Below are 17,466 nucleotides of genomic sequence, written 5' to 3'. Positions count from 1 at the left end.
CCAACTGCAGGAGCCTGGGTTCAATTCTGACCCGCTGCCTGTTCTGCCAATCTCTTTTCACCTGGAAGCCTATCGCTTCTTCAATGACCTATCCAACAAATTCAAGACTCCCCCCCCCCCCCCCCCCCCCCCACACATATATTCACTGTGTGTACAGTGAATATATAACACACACATATATTAAATATATTAAAAAATATATAAATACCAATTATCTTGTTATTGAAAAGTCTTTTATTTCCTCCTTTTGTGAAACTGGGCATGAGAGACAGCCTTAACAAAAACAACTGTTTATATTTGTCAGGAGTTCCATGAGATGAGTCACGGTCTGCTGCTATGGTTGGAGAACATTGACCGCAGGAGGAACGAGGTGGTTCCCATCCCCCAAAAAGCAAATCGCGAAACGTTACGAGCTCATCATAAAACACTTATGGTATGTCTCTCTTAAAACCGCCTCTGTGTGTAGTAGACTAACCTGGTGTGAGTTTCATACGACTGTTTTACCTTTTTACACTGATCAGTGTTACTTCACAAAGTGGGCACACGTGACTCCGTGTCTTGGTCGATTTGTTCAGACTTGTAGCACCTTTCGTGCAGATGCCCCCAAATTTTTTATATAACACAGTCAGAGGAGACAGAAAACTAGAAGTTGTCTGATTTTTTTTTAAATAACAAGTTGAGGATGCACAATAGGTCTTAATTTCTTCCTAATGTGTGGGTGACTCCTCTGTCCGCTTTATTGTTCTGCAGCAAATCAAGTGCGAGCTGCTGGACTCGCAGCAGAAGGTGTCGTCCCTTCAGGAGCTGTCAGCTCAGCTGCTGGTCAACATTAAACCTCAGAGTCTGGCCCAGACCTCAGAGCGGACCCAGGCTCAGGGCAACGAGTGTCTGGAGGCCCAGGAGAAGGTTCACGTGATCTGGAACAGGCTAAGGCTGCTCCAGAGGGAGGTCAACTCAGATCTGGAGGGGCTGGAGAGGAGACTGGGGGCCATGGATGCAGAGCAGGTCAGATATATATTATTGCAAATATGCCTTGTACTTGTGACATTTGGAATGACAATAAAGTTGAATTCTATTCTATGATACTGAGTGCTCATTAGTTCTTTAGTGGCATTAGTTTGTTGTAGATCTGAACATCAGAGCGAATGTTGTTGTTTTGGTGTTTTCAGGATTGCTCGCCATTGCCTGTTAGCAGATCTACAGCACCTGGTTCAGATGTGACCAGCCAGACCCGCAAACGATTGGTAATGTCTCTCTTCATAATGTCCAGAAGGGAGAGGGCTGAGCTCACATTACCTTCCACTTGTTTCTTTTGCTCTGCTAACATGTTTGTGGAAGAAAATGTAGTTGACCCCTCCCACCTCCCTTTTTTTGAGATGTTTTTGCTGCCCCCTCATCATAATGATCTGCAAAAAAACTCACAAGAAAACCTGGCTTTTCGTTTCTGTAATTTTTAATTTATGTGTAAATACCTGAATATTAACTTTTATTGTAAATGACAGCTAAAACATTTAATCGTGTGAGGTTTTTTTTGGGCTTGACCTTTCTGGATTTAGTTTTGAGAAGCCAGATTTCTTGGTTCTAAAAGTCAATCACCGTCATTGATTATGCTGCTGCTCTTTGGTTATTGATGATGATTTCTCTAGCAATGTTATGGCTCTCTTTATGTTGTTTTTATTCTCATCTGAGGCTTTGTCTTTATTTGCCTTTGACTGAAACATTGTTTTCTTTCTTTTACCCCTCCCTGCTCATTATCTGGTTCAGCCCCGAGGCAAAAGTAGTCAGGCCCACCCAGGACACCCTGAGAGCAGCCCGCGCCACAGGTACCTCTCTCCTGGACTCTAGAAACTTGGGATGATGGTGGAACCAAACCTTTCCAACAAGCATGATTTTTATTAACTCAGTTAGGCACAATCACCTCGTCAAAGATGTGGCAGATTTATCATATTATTTCGATTGCAGCGTTTGTGATCCGCTGCTTTGAGGTTTAAACCCGGCGTTCCATGATCTTCCCTTATTCTCGAGACCATGTTGTCGGCTCTTAAACGAGAGGGGAATCGCCTCCATCAGGCCGCTCCCCTTCTCCTTTAAATGTTTTTTTTCACTGCTTCTCTTTGCCCTGCTGCTTTTTGAATGGCATCATGAAGTATTGCCTTCACACATTTTGCTTCTTCTGACTTTGTAGTACGCTCCTCGCCCACTAGATGGCACTCTCTGAGCCCCACTGTCCCCACCTACCCACCCACACCCCAGCGGTCATGCCTTTAGCTCTGTTTTTCTTTTTTGTTTTCCTTCCTCTTTCATTCCCTTCATAGTTTTCCAACAGGATATGATGCATTAACTCCTGGTCTTCCTTCCACGTTAACTCCCATTTTCTCCTCCGTTTCCTTTCCAGACCTCTTTAAACCCACCCCCTTTACACCACATAGTCTCCTAAACTCCTGAACTAATCTTCCCATGAGGGTTGTAGAGAAACTAAATGTGCTTTTTCCCCTCACAGTTTCTTTATGTTGTACATTTGAGATTTTCCAAGTAGAAATTCAGCAGAGGAGAAGGCATTGCCTGGCCAAATAATTTGAAGCACACATGCGCAGCGTGCACATGCCTACTCACAGCTGCATCACTGTACGATGGAGGTCAATGAAACTGGGATGTCAGCTTGTCTGACCCTCTGTCTCCATGATGACGGGTCGCAGTAAGAACATGCTGTTCTTCCCTTAGAGTTTTTGCTCTGTCAGTGGAAATCTCCAGAGAGGCTTTTGGCATTTCTCCTGCTTCTGTTTGAAAAGATATGTGGCATTGAACTTTCACATAGTGAGCTCTGAAGCCAGAATCCCCCCCCCCAAAAAAGCAAAACACACACACACACACATACACACAGTGATACGGTGAGACGCAGTCCATTATCTGTGAATGCTGTCTTACACGTGCAAGTGAGTGCCTGTTTTGTGTGTTTGCAAATTTCTACATGAGTGTGACTCTTTTTGTATCCTTTCTTATTTTTCCGTTCAACATCATTTTGTTTTCATGCTCTAAATGTCAGATTTACAAACTATAAAATGTAAAAAACCAGTGAAAAATGCCCGCCACAGTTCCCCCGATGTCTTGTTTTCTCTAAAAGCCTTTCAGCTAGCAACTAAAAGCTAAAAATCGACACGAGTAGAGTGTTTGACAGATGAACAGCTTAACGAGACAATTTCCTACCATTCAGATCCTTTCCAGGCATTTTAAATGAATCTGCAATATTATTCATTAATTCACAGTCTCATGAAGTCGGAGCATTTTTCACTATAAAGCAGTTTTAGCACAAATTTTTTTTAAAAAAAAACAACTAGTGATCTGAGCCCCACTCTCTGCAGTGTTTAATTTTTGTCTGGGTCTTCCTGCAGCCGGAGCAGATCACCAGGCGCCGCTGGCTGCGTTTCCTCCCGTTCTGACCTCTCAGACGTCACTTCATCAGCTTCCTCCTCCTCCTCAAAGGATAAGTCCTTCCTGCTGCGGGTCCTCAGGGCAGCGCTCCCCGTCCACTTGCTCCTCCTGCTCCTCATCGGCCTGGCCTGTCTGGTTCCCATGACGGAGGAGGACTACAGCTGCCACCACGCCAACAACTTTGCTCGCTCCTTCCATCCCATGCTGCGCTACACCAACGGACCTCCACCCATATGAGGAGCAGCTGATTTTTGTATTTATTTTTTTTAAATCTACCTACTGCTTTGCCAAGGACTCCACTGACTCATGTGAATGTTTCCTATTCACCCTGTGCCCTAAAGGAACAAACTCTTCCCCCTTGCTGGGGATGTATTATGAAGTATTTCAGAGGTGACATGAAGACTGCTGTCACAAAACATTGCACACCCACCCACTCACCTGAGTCACCTCAACCCTTTAAAGAAACAAACAAACAACAAAAACACTCTGGATACCCCCCCCCCCCCCCCGAAAAAAAAAAGAGAAAAAATTCATGTCGTTTTAACTTAAATAAGTATTTTATTTTTAAGGTTTCTGGAGAAACCTGCGAAATCGTTGAAAAACAAAGCACTATTTATATACTGTATGTTGGGAGCCAAAGTCGACTGTGCATTTTTGTCCATTATATCAAGTGCTGCTACTATTTATTTAGTGTTCAATCTGTTACTAGATTGTTAGCATTGATTAAGCTGAAGCCCCACTGTGAGTGGGGGGGATATTGTAAATTTTAAGAGCAGGCCTGCCGTCAGAGTAGCAGATTATTTACAGCCTTGGGTCTGAAGAGATTAGTTTCAGACTCACGTTTGAACATCGACTGAGGAAAAAAAAGACCAAAACCGCACAGAATCAGGTCAGCAGAAGTATTTTTCCCCAGGATGACTCGTTTCAGAAGGACCTGCCTGTCAATTTGGAAATGAAGTCTAAAACCTGCACGTAAAGCACTGACACGAGCACTGTCTGAAGGTACTGCACTGATGCCCTCCAGCCAAGATGGCAGACTTCTTTCTCCAAAAGCCAAGGCTTGTACTTTTTTCTTTTTTTTTTAAATTTTAGTATTTTATCAACTGGGACAAAAATGAAAAAAAAAAAAAGAGGATGAGCTCTCATTTGTATATCATTGTTTGAAATGCCTTTGAGTACAGGCAGTTATTTTTTTATCTTTCAGTTTGAGCATGCACTTGAAAGTCTCTCGCTTTTACGAAGGCCAAACAATCACTGGTAGTTTTAGTAGACGGCTGTGACATGAAATAGTGTGCTTTGTAATAACTGCGATTATTATTCTGCGGTGATGAGACATCTGAATCTGTTTAAAAAAAAATTAAATATGAAAATGGTTATTTATGTATGTACAGTTTGCTAATGCCAACTTCATGGAGAATACCCTCTTTGCAAGTAATAAAACATGAAATATTTACTTCTGTGGATTTTGATTTGGAGAAAATCGAGTCAGGAGAAAGGCGGTGATGAACAATGCTTGTTGTTTTTATTTGTATGCACAGTAAACAAACGACAGTCAAGGCAGGTTTGGCTGGATTTACACTTCCAAATCTGATGTTTTGATCCTGTGTGGAGGCTTTCCACACGTCTCTCAAATGACACAAATCTGCAGCTGCCTCTTTTTTTAATGCTTCTCCCGTGGCAACATAAATTATAATTGCCTGCAGTTTCCACTCATCACAGGTTGCAGGTAATTTCATGTTTGGGCTGGCAGCATTTTGCATTGAAAGCACGCAGAATAGCAGCCAGACTCGTATCTATCGCTACAGAAGCTGTGTTTTGATCCCAGATTCAGTTGCTTTATTTTTTTATTTTATTTTTTTTCTGGAGTCAGCTTGGCTCCTGTGTTAAAGTACTTATTTTTTGCATCAACAAACTAAAGGCTGGGTAAAAACATTTAATGTCCCCCAAATGCAACTGGATTAATAAAACAATTAGTTAAAAACGCAACTAGCAAACCATCAGTTGAGCAAAAGGTGTCAAATACGGACTCATCCCTGCTTCCCAAGTGTGACTGTGTGCAGTTAATCAGCTGCCGTGTGACTGCAAACAAAATTAAGAGAAAGGTACACCTAGTGAGCAGAGTGCTGTGTGCATCGGCTTTATTAACGTAGAGAGAAAAAGAGGAAGGAAGGAAGCAGGCAGAGCCGGGGCCTCATACACTGAAACAGCCAATGATGGTGCAAACAAGAAGTCACTAAAACCTCATTTGAAAAATCGTATCTCATTGTGTTTAAAAAAAAAATGTGTTGACCTGAGTTCCAGGGCATCCAAGACATTTTTACACTAATCTACAGTGTACACAAGTATTATATATATTTTGCTTCCAAGGAGCCAAACCTCCTTGTAATTTCAGTTTTCTGACCTTTCTGAAGGTCTTTCGGTTTTTCTTTGGACATTGGTTCTTTCACACCATATTTTTTTCTTTAACACTAACCCATAAATCAATTAAGCATAAAAAAAAGGCACCTAACTCAAGAGATGGACCAGTGCTGTGTCTAAACAGTACAGACAATTTAGCAAAGCAGCACTTTTAAACTCCCCTGAGCTTTGTTGCTAGCATCCTGTTGCAAAGATTTAATCATCATTTGTCCCCATTTCTTTTGCCAAATATATCAAAAATACCAAGAATACCACAGTTTGGCAGGCAGACAATAGTATTTTGGCAACAACAAGGTGATTCCGAAAGAGCTATTTCCCAAAAACGTATCCCAGCGTATCCCAACAGGGTTTGCAAAATTCTGGAAACTTAAAAGCTGGAGGACAAAAGAAGAAGTAATATTTCTGATTAGCAGATGAACAGTAAGGGAAAGTGAAGTCCTTCTGATAAAAGAGCTGATAAACCCAAACTTTAAACTTTTGGTTCAATTCATTTTAAATATGTGCAGAGAAGGTCAGGAGAGAGGAACAACAGAGAGTGTGAGTGGACGTTCTGTCAGGGTTTTGGGGCTGCATTTCAGCCAGTGGGGTTGGAGATCTTCTCAAAATTGAAGGAATTGTGAATGCACAAAAGTAGCATAAGGGATTGATACTATCTGGAAAGCGTCTCTCCCTGAGCCCGGACCTTAATTATCAAAACAGTGTGGGGTCGTCTTCATAGACAAGAGAACAAAAAGCAGCCAACATTCAAAGAAGAGTTTTGAATGTCCTTTAATGAGCCTAGAGAACTATTCCTGAAGACTACTTAAAGAAATCACAAGAAAGTTTGCCTAAGCCAGTTAAGGCTGCTTTAAAAAATAAACGTGGTTAGAGCAAATCTTGACTTTCAAGCTCATTACATCTGTACAAACTCTGTTTTTACCTTATATACTGTATTTTTATGCTTGTTTTCACAGGTTCCAACAAATCCCTGCATCTATTTCTCATTTTCCTAGAAAAATAAAAACAAACGAGGGTCGAATCAAGACTTTTGCACAGTGCAACCAATATGTAACGTATATTGGTATACTCTATGCAGTCCAAAATGTGCATTTAATCTGATGCAAGATTTTAAGCCTAAAACATTGAGTGGCATGTTGTAGCAAATTATTCAGAGGCTAAACAACCCCCAGGCTGACTGCACTGTTGCAGCTAATCTAAAGTTGGCAAGCTGGCTGTTAAATTTGTCCTCACTGTGTGTTGAAACCATTTCAGGCTGTTAGTCAGACCCAAAAACAGTTTGAATACGTGACCTCAGGAATTTGTAAGCCAACTAAAAGAGAAAAAAAATCTGATAAACTTCCTTTTAGGTGTTTCATTTCTTCAGCTGCATCAAATTCTGCAATTTAAACAGAAATTAGGTTGACATATATTCATTTTGGAGACTTCCTTTTTAACACCGTTATTACCTGTTTCAGCGTGTAGTCTCTCTGCTAACCACACACGTGCACAGTGAACACGGACGGCCACATAACAGAGTAAGGAAAAAGGATTTGACGTAGGTTAGCACAGAGAACAATCCTCCTGTACACAGACGTTACCCAACAAACAGCCAACTGATATTTAGGACTCGATCGCACAATTTCTGCCAACTTAAAATTCAACAGATACATCCTCTCCCACTCCTCACTTCAAAATTGCCATCACTAAAATATTTTTTCTCAGATATATCTGAGAGAAAATTGGGTGCGCTCACCCACATTACCTGATATCTATTTTTTAACAATACCGGCATCTAAGCACAACGAATTCCACGTTCATTTGAACTAGTTTTACCATCATTTCCTGCGTAATTCTTTCTCTTTTATTTCCTTTAAATGAAAAAATAATGCCCATCAGCCTCTTAAATCACAGAGGAAGTGCACTTTGGTCGAGGCGAATAAACAGAAAGATTAGCTGCTCATTGTTTGAAATCACCGTAGCTAACAGAGCACCACATTAAACATCTGCTGTTTTGGAAATGATAAGCGGTACTGGAAAGCTGATTGAAAATCACAGGTATCATTAAAGGCAGTGTACAAGGCTGACAGCACTGAAATTCAGACTGCTGTGCAATTCCAATGAGAAGGTTCTCACTAAACAGCTATAAAAATCACCTCATTTATAAATATTCTCTCATGCAAACTCGACTATAACCACCATCTTTAATTCACCAACCCCTTTTTTTTTTAATTCTCTGCACAAACCATCCATAAAAATGACTTTAAACCTTCATAGGATGCGGGTGCAGTCGGAATGGGACCCCCTGTACTGCAGGACACCTGGACCTGTGGGCGCTCTGCTCAGGTTCTCACGCCTCGGGCTCTCGTGGTTGCCTTGAGGTCCTGAACTGGAACCAGCCGAGGAGGTGCCTTCATCATCGCCACCACCCCCGCCGCTGCTGCTGGTGCTGCTGGTGTTGGGAGAGTCTCTGTCACCCTGGGACCAGGACTGAGATGGTTTGACTGGGCGATGGATGCGTTGAGCATCCAGCATCTCCAGCAGCAGGTCATACAGAGGCACTTTGTTCTTACACTTCATGCTGTAGAGGTGCTCCATGCCTTTGTTGCTGCAGGGAGTGTAACCAAAGAGAGATGGTGACCTCACCTGCTTTCTAACACTGCATTCTGCAACCTAGAGTCTCTGTTAGATTTTACAATGTGTTTAAAACCTTCCTCACACTGTTACCGTCATCACATTAGGGCGACTGAAACTAGACATTTTCTCACAGTGTTTTGAGTTCTACCTCATGTGCCTGATGTGGGAGAGCAGCAGGAGCAGCTGGGCCTGTCTTCTTGACTGGTGCTGAGCCGAGCAACCCAATTGGCTGATATGAAATATGAGCGCATCGGTAATGGTGTCCAGCATGTGTTGCACTGCCGCGCTGTCGTGAAGGGGCTCCATTGTGCCAGTGCAGAAAGAAAAGGCACCTAAGAGACCAAGACATCATCAGCTCACTGCCAACTTTCTGTCTAAAGCTCGTTTTTTCTCTTGAACTAATCTTTTCAAACATGTTTTTCTTGCAATATTCACAAAAAAACACAAAAGTTTAAATAAGGATGTCACTGTAAGCTTAAATGCCCCGTTTTAGAGGTTTCGTTTTTTCTACTGTTCATTCCGTATGATGTCATCAGTGAGACAAGATATTTCTGGTCATCTCAGGCACACAGCTTTGTTTGTCTTTATCTTACAATATAAAGCACCTTAAAAGGCAACTGTTGTTGTGATTTGGCTTGATATAAATAAAACTGAATTGAAAGATAATTGCTGTGTTACCACAAACAGATTGCATATCATCGCCGACTCAACCCCATTCGGTAGCAAACTGATAGCAGACTGACTGCGTGTTGTTGAGGTTTTATTGCCGCCTTAAAAGCGACACGTCAACATCTACGAGTGGTCCAGGATCTGGACCCCAACCATTTCAAAGCCGACAAAATCATGACATCATTGCATGCCGCCACAATAATTTTGGTTACTGTGCTGCAGTCTTCATCCGCTGTTTTCCCCAGTGTGCCTGCAGCATTAAAGGAAGGTGCGCTAAAACAGCTCGTTTCAGATCAAGGCGTGGCTCCTCTAGTTGAGTCCGAGAAGAAAATTATGGAGCTTCCTTAACAATACTCAGCTTTCTTACAATGAAGAAACGTCTAAATTTTTATTTGAAAAAGGATCTGATCCACATGCTTAAGATGACGCACGGCAATCTCAGTAATCTAAAGTTCATCCCGCTCCAGCAGCTGAGCCAGTAGTGTCATTTCACTGGTATTTCAGACTTCTCTTATAGAATACCTCAATCTCCGGGGCAAACACAGCCCTCTGTGCTGTCTCATGTTGTCATGGGAACAGCTATTGGTTATTGACGGTACAGATCTCTCCAGAACGCTCTGTTCGCCTAATCTGTCTGCGCAGCACTGAGAGCTTTACCTCTGTGGGTGTAGTTTGACACTGTTCAATATTTACTCTCAGGAGCAGATACACAAACCTTTGGTGTGGCGTTCTTGTGAACAAAACGGAGTGGATATTAGAAAATAAATAAATAAATAAACTAGGGAGCGGATCCTTTTATTTGTGAAGTGTCCTTCGATGTTTTCAGGTATCAGTTTGGTCTCTCTCTCTCTTTGAAATGCTTTCACAAGGAGGTCACGTTAACACGGTGTCTTACCAGAGTTTAGCAAAATGATAGCTTTGAGACAGACAAACTCCTCAGGTTTGAGCTTGAGCATCCGGAAGCGGGACGCTGTGGCCAGCAGCATGTCGAAGATCTCGGCCATGCCCTCGACGCATGTGCCTTCAGTCCTGGACAGCAGAATGAATTAATGTGTCATGCAGGAAGAAAAACAATATCAAGATCACACAAGTTACCCAAAAAGTCACATTTTAACAAAAGCAGATCACCGCTTTAGTGCAGAAGGAGAAGAGCACCATCAAACTATCAAACAAGCAACCAGATAAACAACTAATGGACTGAATGGCTGCAAGGCTCCATTTGTCCACACAGTTGAAAGGTGATGGAAAGATGGATAATGTGGCTGGAGTGCAAGTTAAAGTTGGATGGCACAGAGCTGAGGGAATTTGCCAACCCTGGTCCAACAGCATTTTAGTCATCAAGTCCAATTGGAGAGGACACTCATACCGGGACCAGGTTTTAGAGATAATACTCTCTAATACACTTTTGAATCAAATGGGACCATCAGGCACATCAGAGGGTAAAAGCTCTGTCTGCCCGCAAGTCTCCCTCATCCCTCGATCTGTCTCTGCCTCTCTCTTTTTCTCTGAGGTAGATACTGTGCTTTGGCCAGCTTGTTTACTCTTAACATGGCGGGAAATGGAGGGAACAGGCTGTGCCTGCAAAGCAGAAAACAGCCGTGTCTCCCCCGTATCTCTATTTTCTCGTCCTCTCTGTTCATCATTTAGCTCTCTCTCTCACTGTCATCTCTCACTCCATCTTTCTTCATTTTCCATCATTCCTTGTATTGAGGGTTTGATTAAATCTCTTTCCTGGCTGCAAGCTCAGCACTGTAATGATGACGGGGTATTTCAGGTAGGAAAGAGGCTGCTCTCCTCTCCATGGGGAACATGTAATTAGTCTTTCACCGTGTGACAGACATGTTGGGATGGCACAATGCCTGGCAAAGTGTGAAATGGAAAATTTACAATGCTGATGTATCACCCTTAAGATGTGTCTGAGATAGAGAAAGAAAGAGAAATAGGTTGGAATAGCAGATGAGAAAGGATACCAAGGTGAAAATTAGGGAAGTATCCCTCGCTACCTGTCCAGGATGAGGTCCTGTGCGAAGATGAGTTTGCCAGGACAGTGGATGGACCTCCAAATGAGCCCGATCATCAGCACCTCCAGCCACGAGCTCTCCAGCAGCAGCACCTGATCGTGAAGAGACAGCTGCAGAAAACCTAGAAACACAAAATACAAAGCACGTCGTGATGATAATTTTTGATGCCATGCAGGCAATCTCAACCACACCCAGCAGATTTAACAATTCTGAGCATTTGAAGCATCCGTCCTGAAACAAAATAAGGCCTTTAGCCAGAAGACTCACAGATAAAAGCAAAATAAAAATCTTCACTACAAATATTAGCCATTAGTAGTTTCAGCCATTATTCTGTACTCAGAAATTAAAAACAAAAAAAGTAGATAAGTCTACTCAGAATATCTGTGCTTTTTAACCAGGACAAGTAATAGAATATTAATGTCTCCTGCTCACCTTCAACCCACTCAAAAATGACTAAAACATCCACACTCTTGTTTTAAGCCAGAGAAAATCTACTTGAATATATCATCTGCAATCTCTGCTCACAAAAGAAGCTTTATTGCTGGCAATCAGCTGGGTTAAATTCATATATAATTACAGCCAATCTCCCCCATTGTGCCCCCTGTACAATGTTTGGAACCTCTTGCAATTAAAGTTGGGTATCTTTGGGCTTTTAGTGACACACAAGGTTGTAATGCCTCAAAATCTGGGTTTTAAACCTCCCTGCCAGGTTTGTGTGTGTGTGAGAGCACATGTAAAAAGGGTGATGTGTCTTATACTGCATTTAGGCTCTATGGGGTGCCTGCAGATTGACCAAACAATCCTCTCAAAGGTGATGACTGTAACTACTATTTCTGTAATGGCTCTGTATTCGTGTGGGGGGCTTATGTGTACTTTTACTACAGAGGTCTCCCATCTCTTCGCTGTTTCCTAAGAAGTCAAATTGACAACAACACACACACGACTGCAACTTCACACATTACGTCTGTGCACGATTAAGGGATTTTTTTCCAAGATTTTTTATTAGATGTCACGATGCTCCAAAGAAATGGCGCACATAATTTGCATGTGACCTCACATTTATGCACATGTTGTAGACTGATGCGCTATAACTATTTAACAATAAACAATAGGATACTGTAGCACTTGCATGATTACTGGAAACATTTTATTAAAATAGATCGTAAAGGCATCACTTTGCCATACACATACAACTAAACCTGATCATTTTATGTGTGGTCATTTGTCATTTTGTGATGTAAGCCACAGTTTCAGGGCCTGTTAGACATTTAATCTATAAATTATTACAGTGCTGTAATATTTTTTCTTTGTCTTACAGAGAGGATTTTTGTTGATGAACATCACCAGATCCTTGGAATATCCTAAAGAGTCAAAGAAGACTTCAGGCTAAGATGTATCTGGTAAACTAACACAGCCATTCTATGAACACCCTCTGGATACTGTCTATTGCTGCTCTTGTCTTAATGTTTAATTGTTGCTTCTTTAAATTCTTCTTTGCTATACTTTAGATTAATTCCTACCTGGAAGCTTCTTGGCCCATGCGATCATGTGAACCAGCTCCTTGTCGGCCATGCTGGTGAGTAGGGTCATCATGGTGACCTCCGTGTAGGGTTGGTTCATCTTCTGACGAGAGCACAGGGTTGGAGGCTCAGCACCCTGGAGCAGGAGGAGCACCTGGATGACAATCAAAATTTCCCCCTAAATCAATAAAACCTGATAGTGGACTTTCATAAAAACCTGCTGTAGATGCTCACTATTTCCTCACCTGATCAGGAGGTATGCTATTTAAAGAGGATCTTCCTCCTCCACCACTTGTACTGCTGCTGCTCGTTGCATGCTTCCTTCCATCATGAGGGGGCGCCTTTGTGTGTGGCAGGTCTTTGGCTGGTTTGTCTCTGTCGCAGGCCCGTCGTTTTTCACGCCGCAAAACACGTCCGCGGTCCTTACGCATACCTTGAGGACAGACCAAGGATGAAATAACATCATGATACAAAAAAAGAGGGAAAAAACAAACAAGTAGTCACGGGTGTGTAGATAAATCACTTCACTCTTTCCCCCACATTGTTCAAAAATAACTTCATGTTTTGCCACGTCTTACCACGGATGCGCAGATTCTTTTGGACTACTGAGTGATTCAGGAAGTATGAAAACAAAAATGTGACTGAGCAGTTGTACTCCTTAAGAGGAAATCTCTTCAAGGTCATGTTAAAGTTAGTCTCAAGCTTATCTGGATCCAACAGCAGCCTCATGTTTGTGCCAAGTTTTTCCACAGCAAGACAATCAGTTTTTAAATTTATAAAGAAGAGTGTAATTTTTGTTAAAAAAAATTATTAATAGAATTTCTTTACACGATTTTACAAAAAATTAAAACGTGCAAAAGGTGGAGAATCTTTCTTCTGCTGGTGTTCACCCTCACCTCCTTTCATCATGCCCACTTCGTAGCACTTCCTAAGACGGCAAGCCTGGCAGCTCTTCCTCCGATTCTTGTCAATGGTGCACTGATTTGTCGCTGGGCACATATAGTCATTGTGACCTGAGATGAAAGAAAATCTATTACTTTCAGCTACCCACTTCAGTGTGCAGTTCAGATTTAGGTTATTTAGTAGCCAGGTGCACTCTATTCCCCATTCTAAATGAATCTGAGATGGAGCAAATTAAAACGTGGCATCTTGGCTTTGTCATTGCCATGGAGACAATTGGTTTCTTCTTAAGCGCTCTTTCATTGCACGACTTTGCATCAATGCACAAACCGCATCAAATCATAAACATGACGCAGACACCAAGCACACTGAGTTTTGGTTTGCACACACAGGGGCAACAGCACAAAGAGTTTAGAAAACAGTTGATGTCTCACAAATGAAAATAAATAAATGGACTGAAACCTAAATTGTCTCTCAGTTTCACAATGTCCACTTTCTGACATGCGTCCTCCCTCCGTCTCCTCCTTTAACCCAACAGTATTCAACTCCAATTAGGCTGCTTATTTTTCTGTAAACATTACAGGTCGTTCACTTCTGTAAAATGAGCCAACAACATCCAAACTTCCTGTCAGGAATGTTCTTTAGATTTCCCCATGTCATAAATTAACCCATATTTAATGTCTTTGGCTGAAGGACAGGACACTATGTCTTTTCTGCTTGATAGCACTCAAAGTTAAGAAGCCAATTACTTTAGTGCACTGTGTTCTTCAATACTGTTATTTTCTATGACAGACACAATAAAGCCCATGATTTAGACAGTTTCCTAATTTAATCAACTGTAGTTGATCTGTAGTGTTTCACAAAATATAGCGCAATCCTTTTATATCTACTGATGACAAACAGATAAAGCAGACAGACTACCTACCCTGGATGCTCCTCTTGAAGAAGGCCTTGCAGCCCTCACAAGACCACACCCCATAGTGGTATCCAGACGCGTAGTCACTGCACACAGCGCAGAAACGCGTCTCTTTGGTCATTTCAAACCCCCCAGCTCCAGCTCCCAACTCGCCCACGCCGTATGCCTCATCACGGGTACCACACTGGTCGTCTCTGGGAACCGGCTGATGGCTGGACCTGCAACACGCCATGAATTTTAATTTGGTAATTTCTTTTGTTTTCATAAAGATAAAGCTCAGTTGCAGAGTTAATCAAATAATACATCTGGATATTTTTGCCAAAAAATGGAACATTTTCTTTTCCCTGAAAATGTTAGGCAAGTCATTTAGTGATTAATCAAATCTTATCAGAACGACTTTAATACGACAGCAGCTGACAGGAGGAGCGGAGTTTTATTTTTCACCTGAGGCAGGAAACAAACTGTGTGTGTGCGTCTGTTGTTCTTACGTATTGTTCCCTTTTCAAGGTCCTTAACAAAGTCCTTAATCTCTGGAATTAGAGACCAGGACAAAGCTTGATCCTTTCCTCAGAGATAATAGTTATGTTTTGTATAAAGCAAGAGAATAAAAACAATGTGGTTATATAATTGTTCTGTTATAACGGCATTTACAGGACCCAACTGAATGTCACTGCCATAATTCACTAATTACAAATTCTGAATTTAGTTTTCCAGTAATATTTTGTTCTACTGTCCCCTGGTAGAACACACCAATTAAATAAATAAATGCCAGAAAACACCGGGCTTAATTATTTTCTTTATGGTATAGTCACCTAAAATTTATAATGAAGACATGATAGAGGCAGCTACAGCTGTCGCAATGAAGCAGCATACCTGATGAACTGGTTTTGACTGTACTTATCATGTTACGCTTGCATAATCACCAAACTTTTGCACAAACACAACTGCCAAACAATCAAAACCAAGCCCTGGATGTGCCATTGCCAGACAAATAATTAAATGTGTCAGAAGGGGGTAATAATTCCATTCACTTTTTTCCTGTCACTTTTCTCCACCAGAAAAAAAAACTGCATTTCCTCACCTGTAGACGGGTGTTGAAGTGGTTTCCAGATAGTGGTGGCTGGGCGGGTGCATAAAGGGGCTCAGCCGTGGGCTGGAGGGCACAAACACAAGTGGACTGGTTGTCCCACTGCCCAGGGACTGAAGACTGCCATCGGACGGTGGTCCGTGAGCGTCCAGAGGAGCCGAGTAGCAGCCAGTGGTGGAGTGGCTGTAAAGAGGAGTTGGGGCAGGGGTGGGGGCGGCATAGTCATAAGACCCTTCCAGGAAGTCCACAGTGGCTACCCCTCCAGACCCCCGGCTCTCTTCGGGGTACATGTCGTAGAGGGGGGCACGCAGCGATGGCGAGACGCGAGTTGGAGAGTGGGGCTCCAGCTCTGAGGAGGCTGGGCTGTCCCTGGGTCTGAGTACTGGTCCGCACGGCTGTCTGCTCTGCGCTGGGCTCTGCCTGAGCAACATCACAGCACAACAGCAGTGATAAGCAACATGATTTAGACTGGCTCTCCCATTTGTTGGGAGGGGGAGTGGAGAGGAGTGTTGCTCTCCCTCTCTTTATTTTTTCCCCCTCACTTGCTCTCTGGGTCTCTTCTCTCCAACAAAGCTTGTCAGACAACTTGAAAGCTCCACTGTTATTCAGCTTTTTTGTGTCTGCCTTCAGCTTCTGGTCACTAAGCTCCAAAAGAACAAAATAAAAAGAGTTTTAAACAACTCTTCCTGTATTTTATTTATTTTTTGTCAGCAAAGCACCTCCTTCTTTTCTAATACATCTTCACCAAAGTGTGAGAGGGAGAAAGGCTGGTGGGACAGAGGGAGAAAAAAATAGTCATTCACAAACAACTTGTGTCTTCTCATGCGTGCCACAGTTCCCACTCGTCATTTGTGTAATATGGAAGAATTGTCACTGGTTGCACCTGTTTTGCTGAGAAAAGTTGACTGCTTATTCATTATTTGCTCAGCCGATAGCAGCACAGGACAGATGTGATGTACTGCCAGTCTATTTGCAGTGAGATTTAAAGAAATCACTGTGGACAGTTTACAACAACAACAGCAGAGGCTGAAAGAAAACCACAATCTACCATTACTACTACTATACTACTACTCACCACTTACAAACGAAGCATCCTCCTATGTGCTGTACAATGTACTGGCTCTGCTTGCCTCACAGGCATTTAGTTGAGCTCATTGGACACAATGGGAACAGTGGAAAGGTTTGAAAAAAAGGATAAACAAATTAAAGATACAGCCAAATCGATAACCGTGGTGCGTTTAAGTGCCAGGTCACCATAACACAGCAAACAAAGCAGGAGGTCAAATCTCTTTCTGACAGCGAGTAATTACACAATCAATCCCCAATGAAGAGATTGATAATCATTTTTATGCTTCACATTTATTTCTTCTCGTTAAAAATTGCAATAAATCTGAGAGAAATTTTAAAAGATACCTTCTGAGTCACATTCCATTAAGGGAAGGTTGATATAAGTTACAGATCCACAGCATGGACCAGTTAATCATCACTTTATCCGTTCAAATCACAGGCGAAGCAGAACACTATGTGTACAAAAACAAAGCCAAGGGACCGACCAACCACTGTTGATAAAAATCAAATGTAAAAAATAACTGTTTACAGATTTCGGAGTCAATGACAGAAAGACGCACAAAAATTATTTGGGCCATTTGAATTCACGTCTTCTTGCTACTCAAGTGAGACATGTTGTCATTTATGTGAGAAATTTATAAAGTCAAACATGTTCTCATGCAATAATTAATGGCTACCACCAAGTGGGGGAGAAAACTTGACACGGAGCCCTAATTTTCCTTTCTCTGTGGTACATCTTTCTTGTGTAAACAGCCCAATTTTCAGGACATGTCAGGTCAAGTGGAAAACAAGTGGCCCTGATGATTTTTTCTATTTTCCCTAGAG

General features: G+C 42.1%; 2 protein-coding genes and 1 long non-coding RNA gene across 3 annotated transcripts in view; 2 read left to right on the top strand and 1 right to left on the bottom strand.

The window, feature by feature from the left end:
• syne1a (spectrin repeat containing, nuclear envelope 1a) overlaps window positions 1-4,882 on the top strand; it is a 128,779-nt gene extending 123,897 nt beyond the window's left edge. Inside the window, exons 144-148 of the mRNA XM_026193858.2 lie at window positions 305-433; window positions 751-1,005; window positions 1,170-1,244; window positions 1,765-1,823; window positions 3,390-4,882. Of these exons, the coding sequence (XP_026049643.2) occupies window positions 305-433; window positions 751-1,005; window positions 1,170-1,244; window positions 1,765-1,823; window positions 3,390-3,666 (795 nt within the window). The 3' untranslated portion in view covers window positions 3,667-4,882. The remainder of the gene's footprint in view (window positions 1-304; window positions 434-750; window positions 1,006-1,169; window positions 1,245-1,764; window positions 1,824-3,389) is intronic.
• On the bottom strand, window positions 4,535-16,123 carry esr1 (estrogen receptor 1). Its single transcript, XM_026193869.2, has 9 exons — window positions 15,568-16,123; window positions 14,496-14,704; window positions 13,567-13,683; window positions 12,916-13,103; window positions 12,671-12,824; window positions 11,133-11,271; window positions 10,025-10,158; window positions 8,609-8,792; window positions 4,535-8,431 (listed from the first exon to the last, which is right to left on the bottom strand). Exons 1-9 carry the CDS (start codon window positions 16,002-16,004, stop codon window positions 8,095-8,097), a joined length of 1,899 nt encoding a protein of 632 aa, XP_026049654.2. The 5' UTR covers window positions 16,005-16,123; the 3' UTR covers window positions 4,535-8,094.
• Window positions 14,607-16,254, top strand: LOC145420683 (uncharacterized). The gene is made up of 2 exons (XR_013902000.1): window positions 14,607-14,731; window positions 15,545-16,254. It is a non-coding gene; the product is annotated as an uncharacterized LOC145420683 (long non-coding RNA).
• The last annotated feature ends 1,212 nt before the right edge of the window (window positions 16,255-17,466 follow it).

Source organism: Astatotilapia calliptera, chromosome 15 (genome assembly GCF_964374335.1).
Source record: "Astatotilapia calliptera chromosome 15, fAstCal68.1, whole genome shotgun sequence".
Taxonomy (NCBI): domain Eukaryota; kingdom Metazoa; phylum Chordata; class Actinopteri; order Cichliformes; family Cichlidae; genus Astatotilapia; species Astatotilapia calliptera.
The sequence above is the reverse complement of the archived record's forward strand: the minus strand, read 5'-3'. Positions and strand labels throughout refer to the sequence as shown.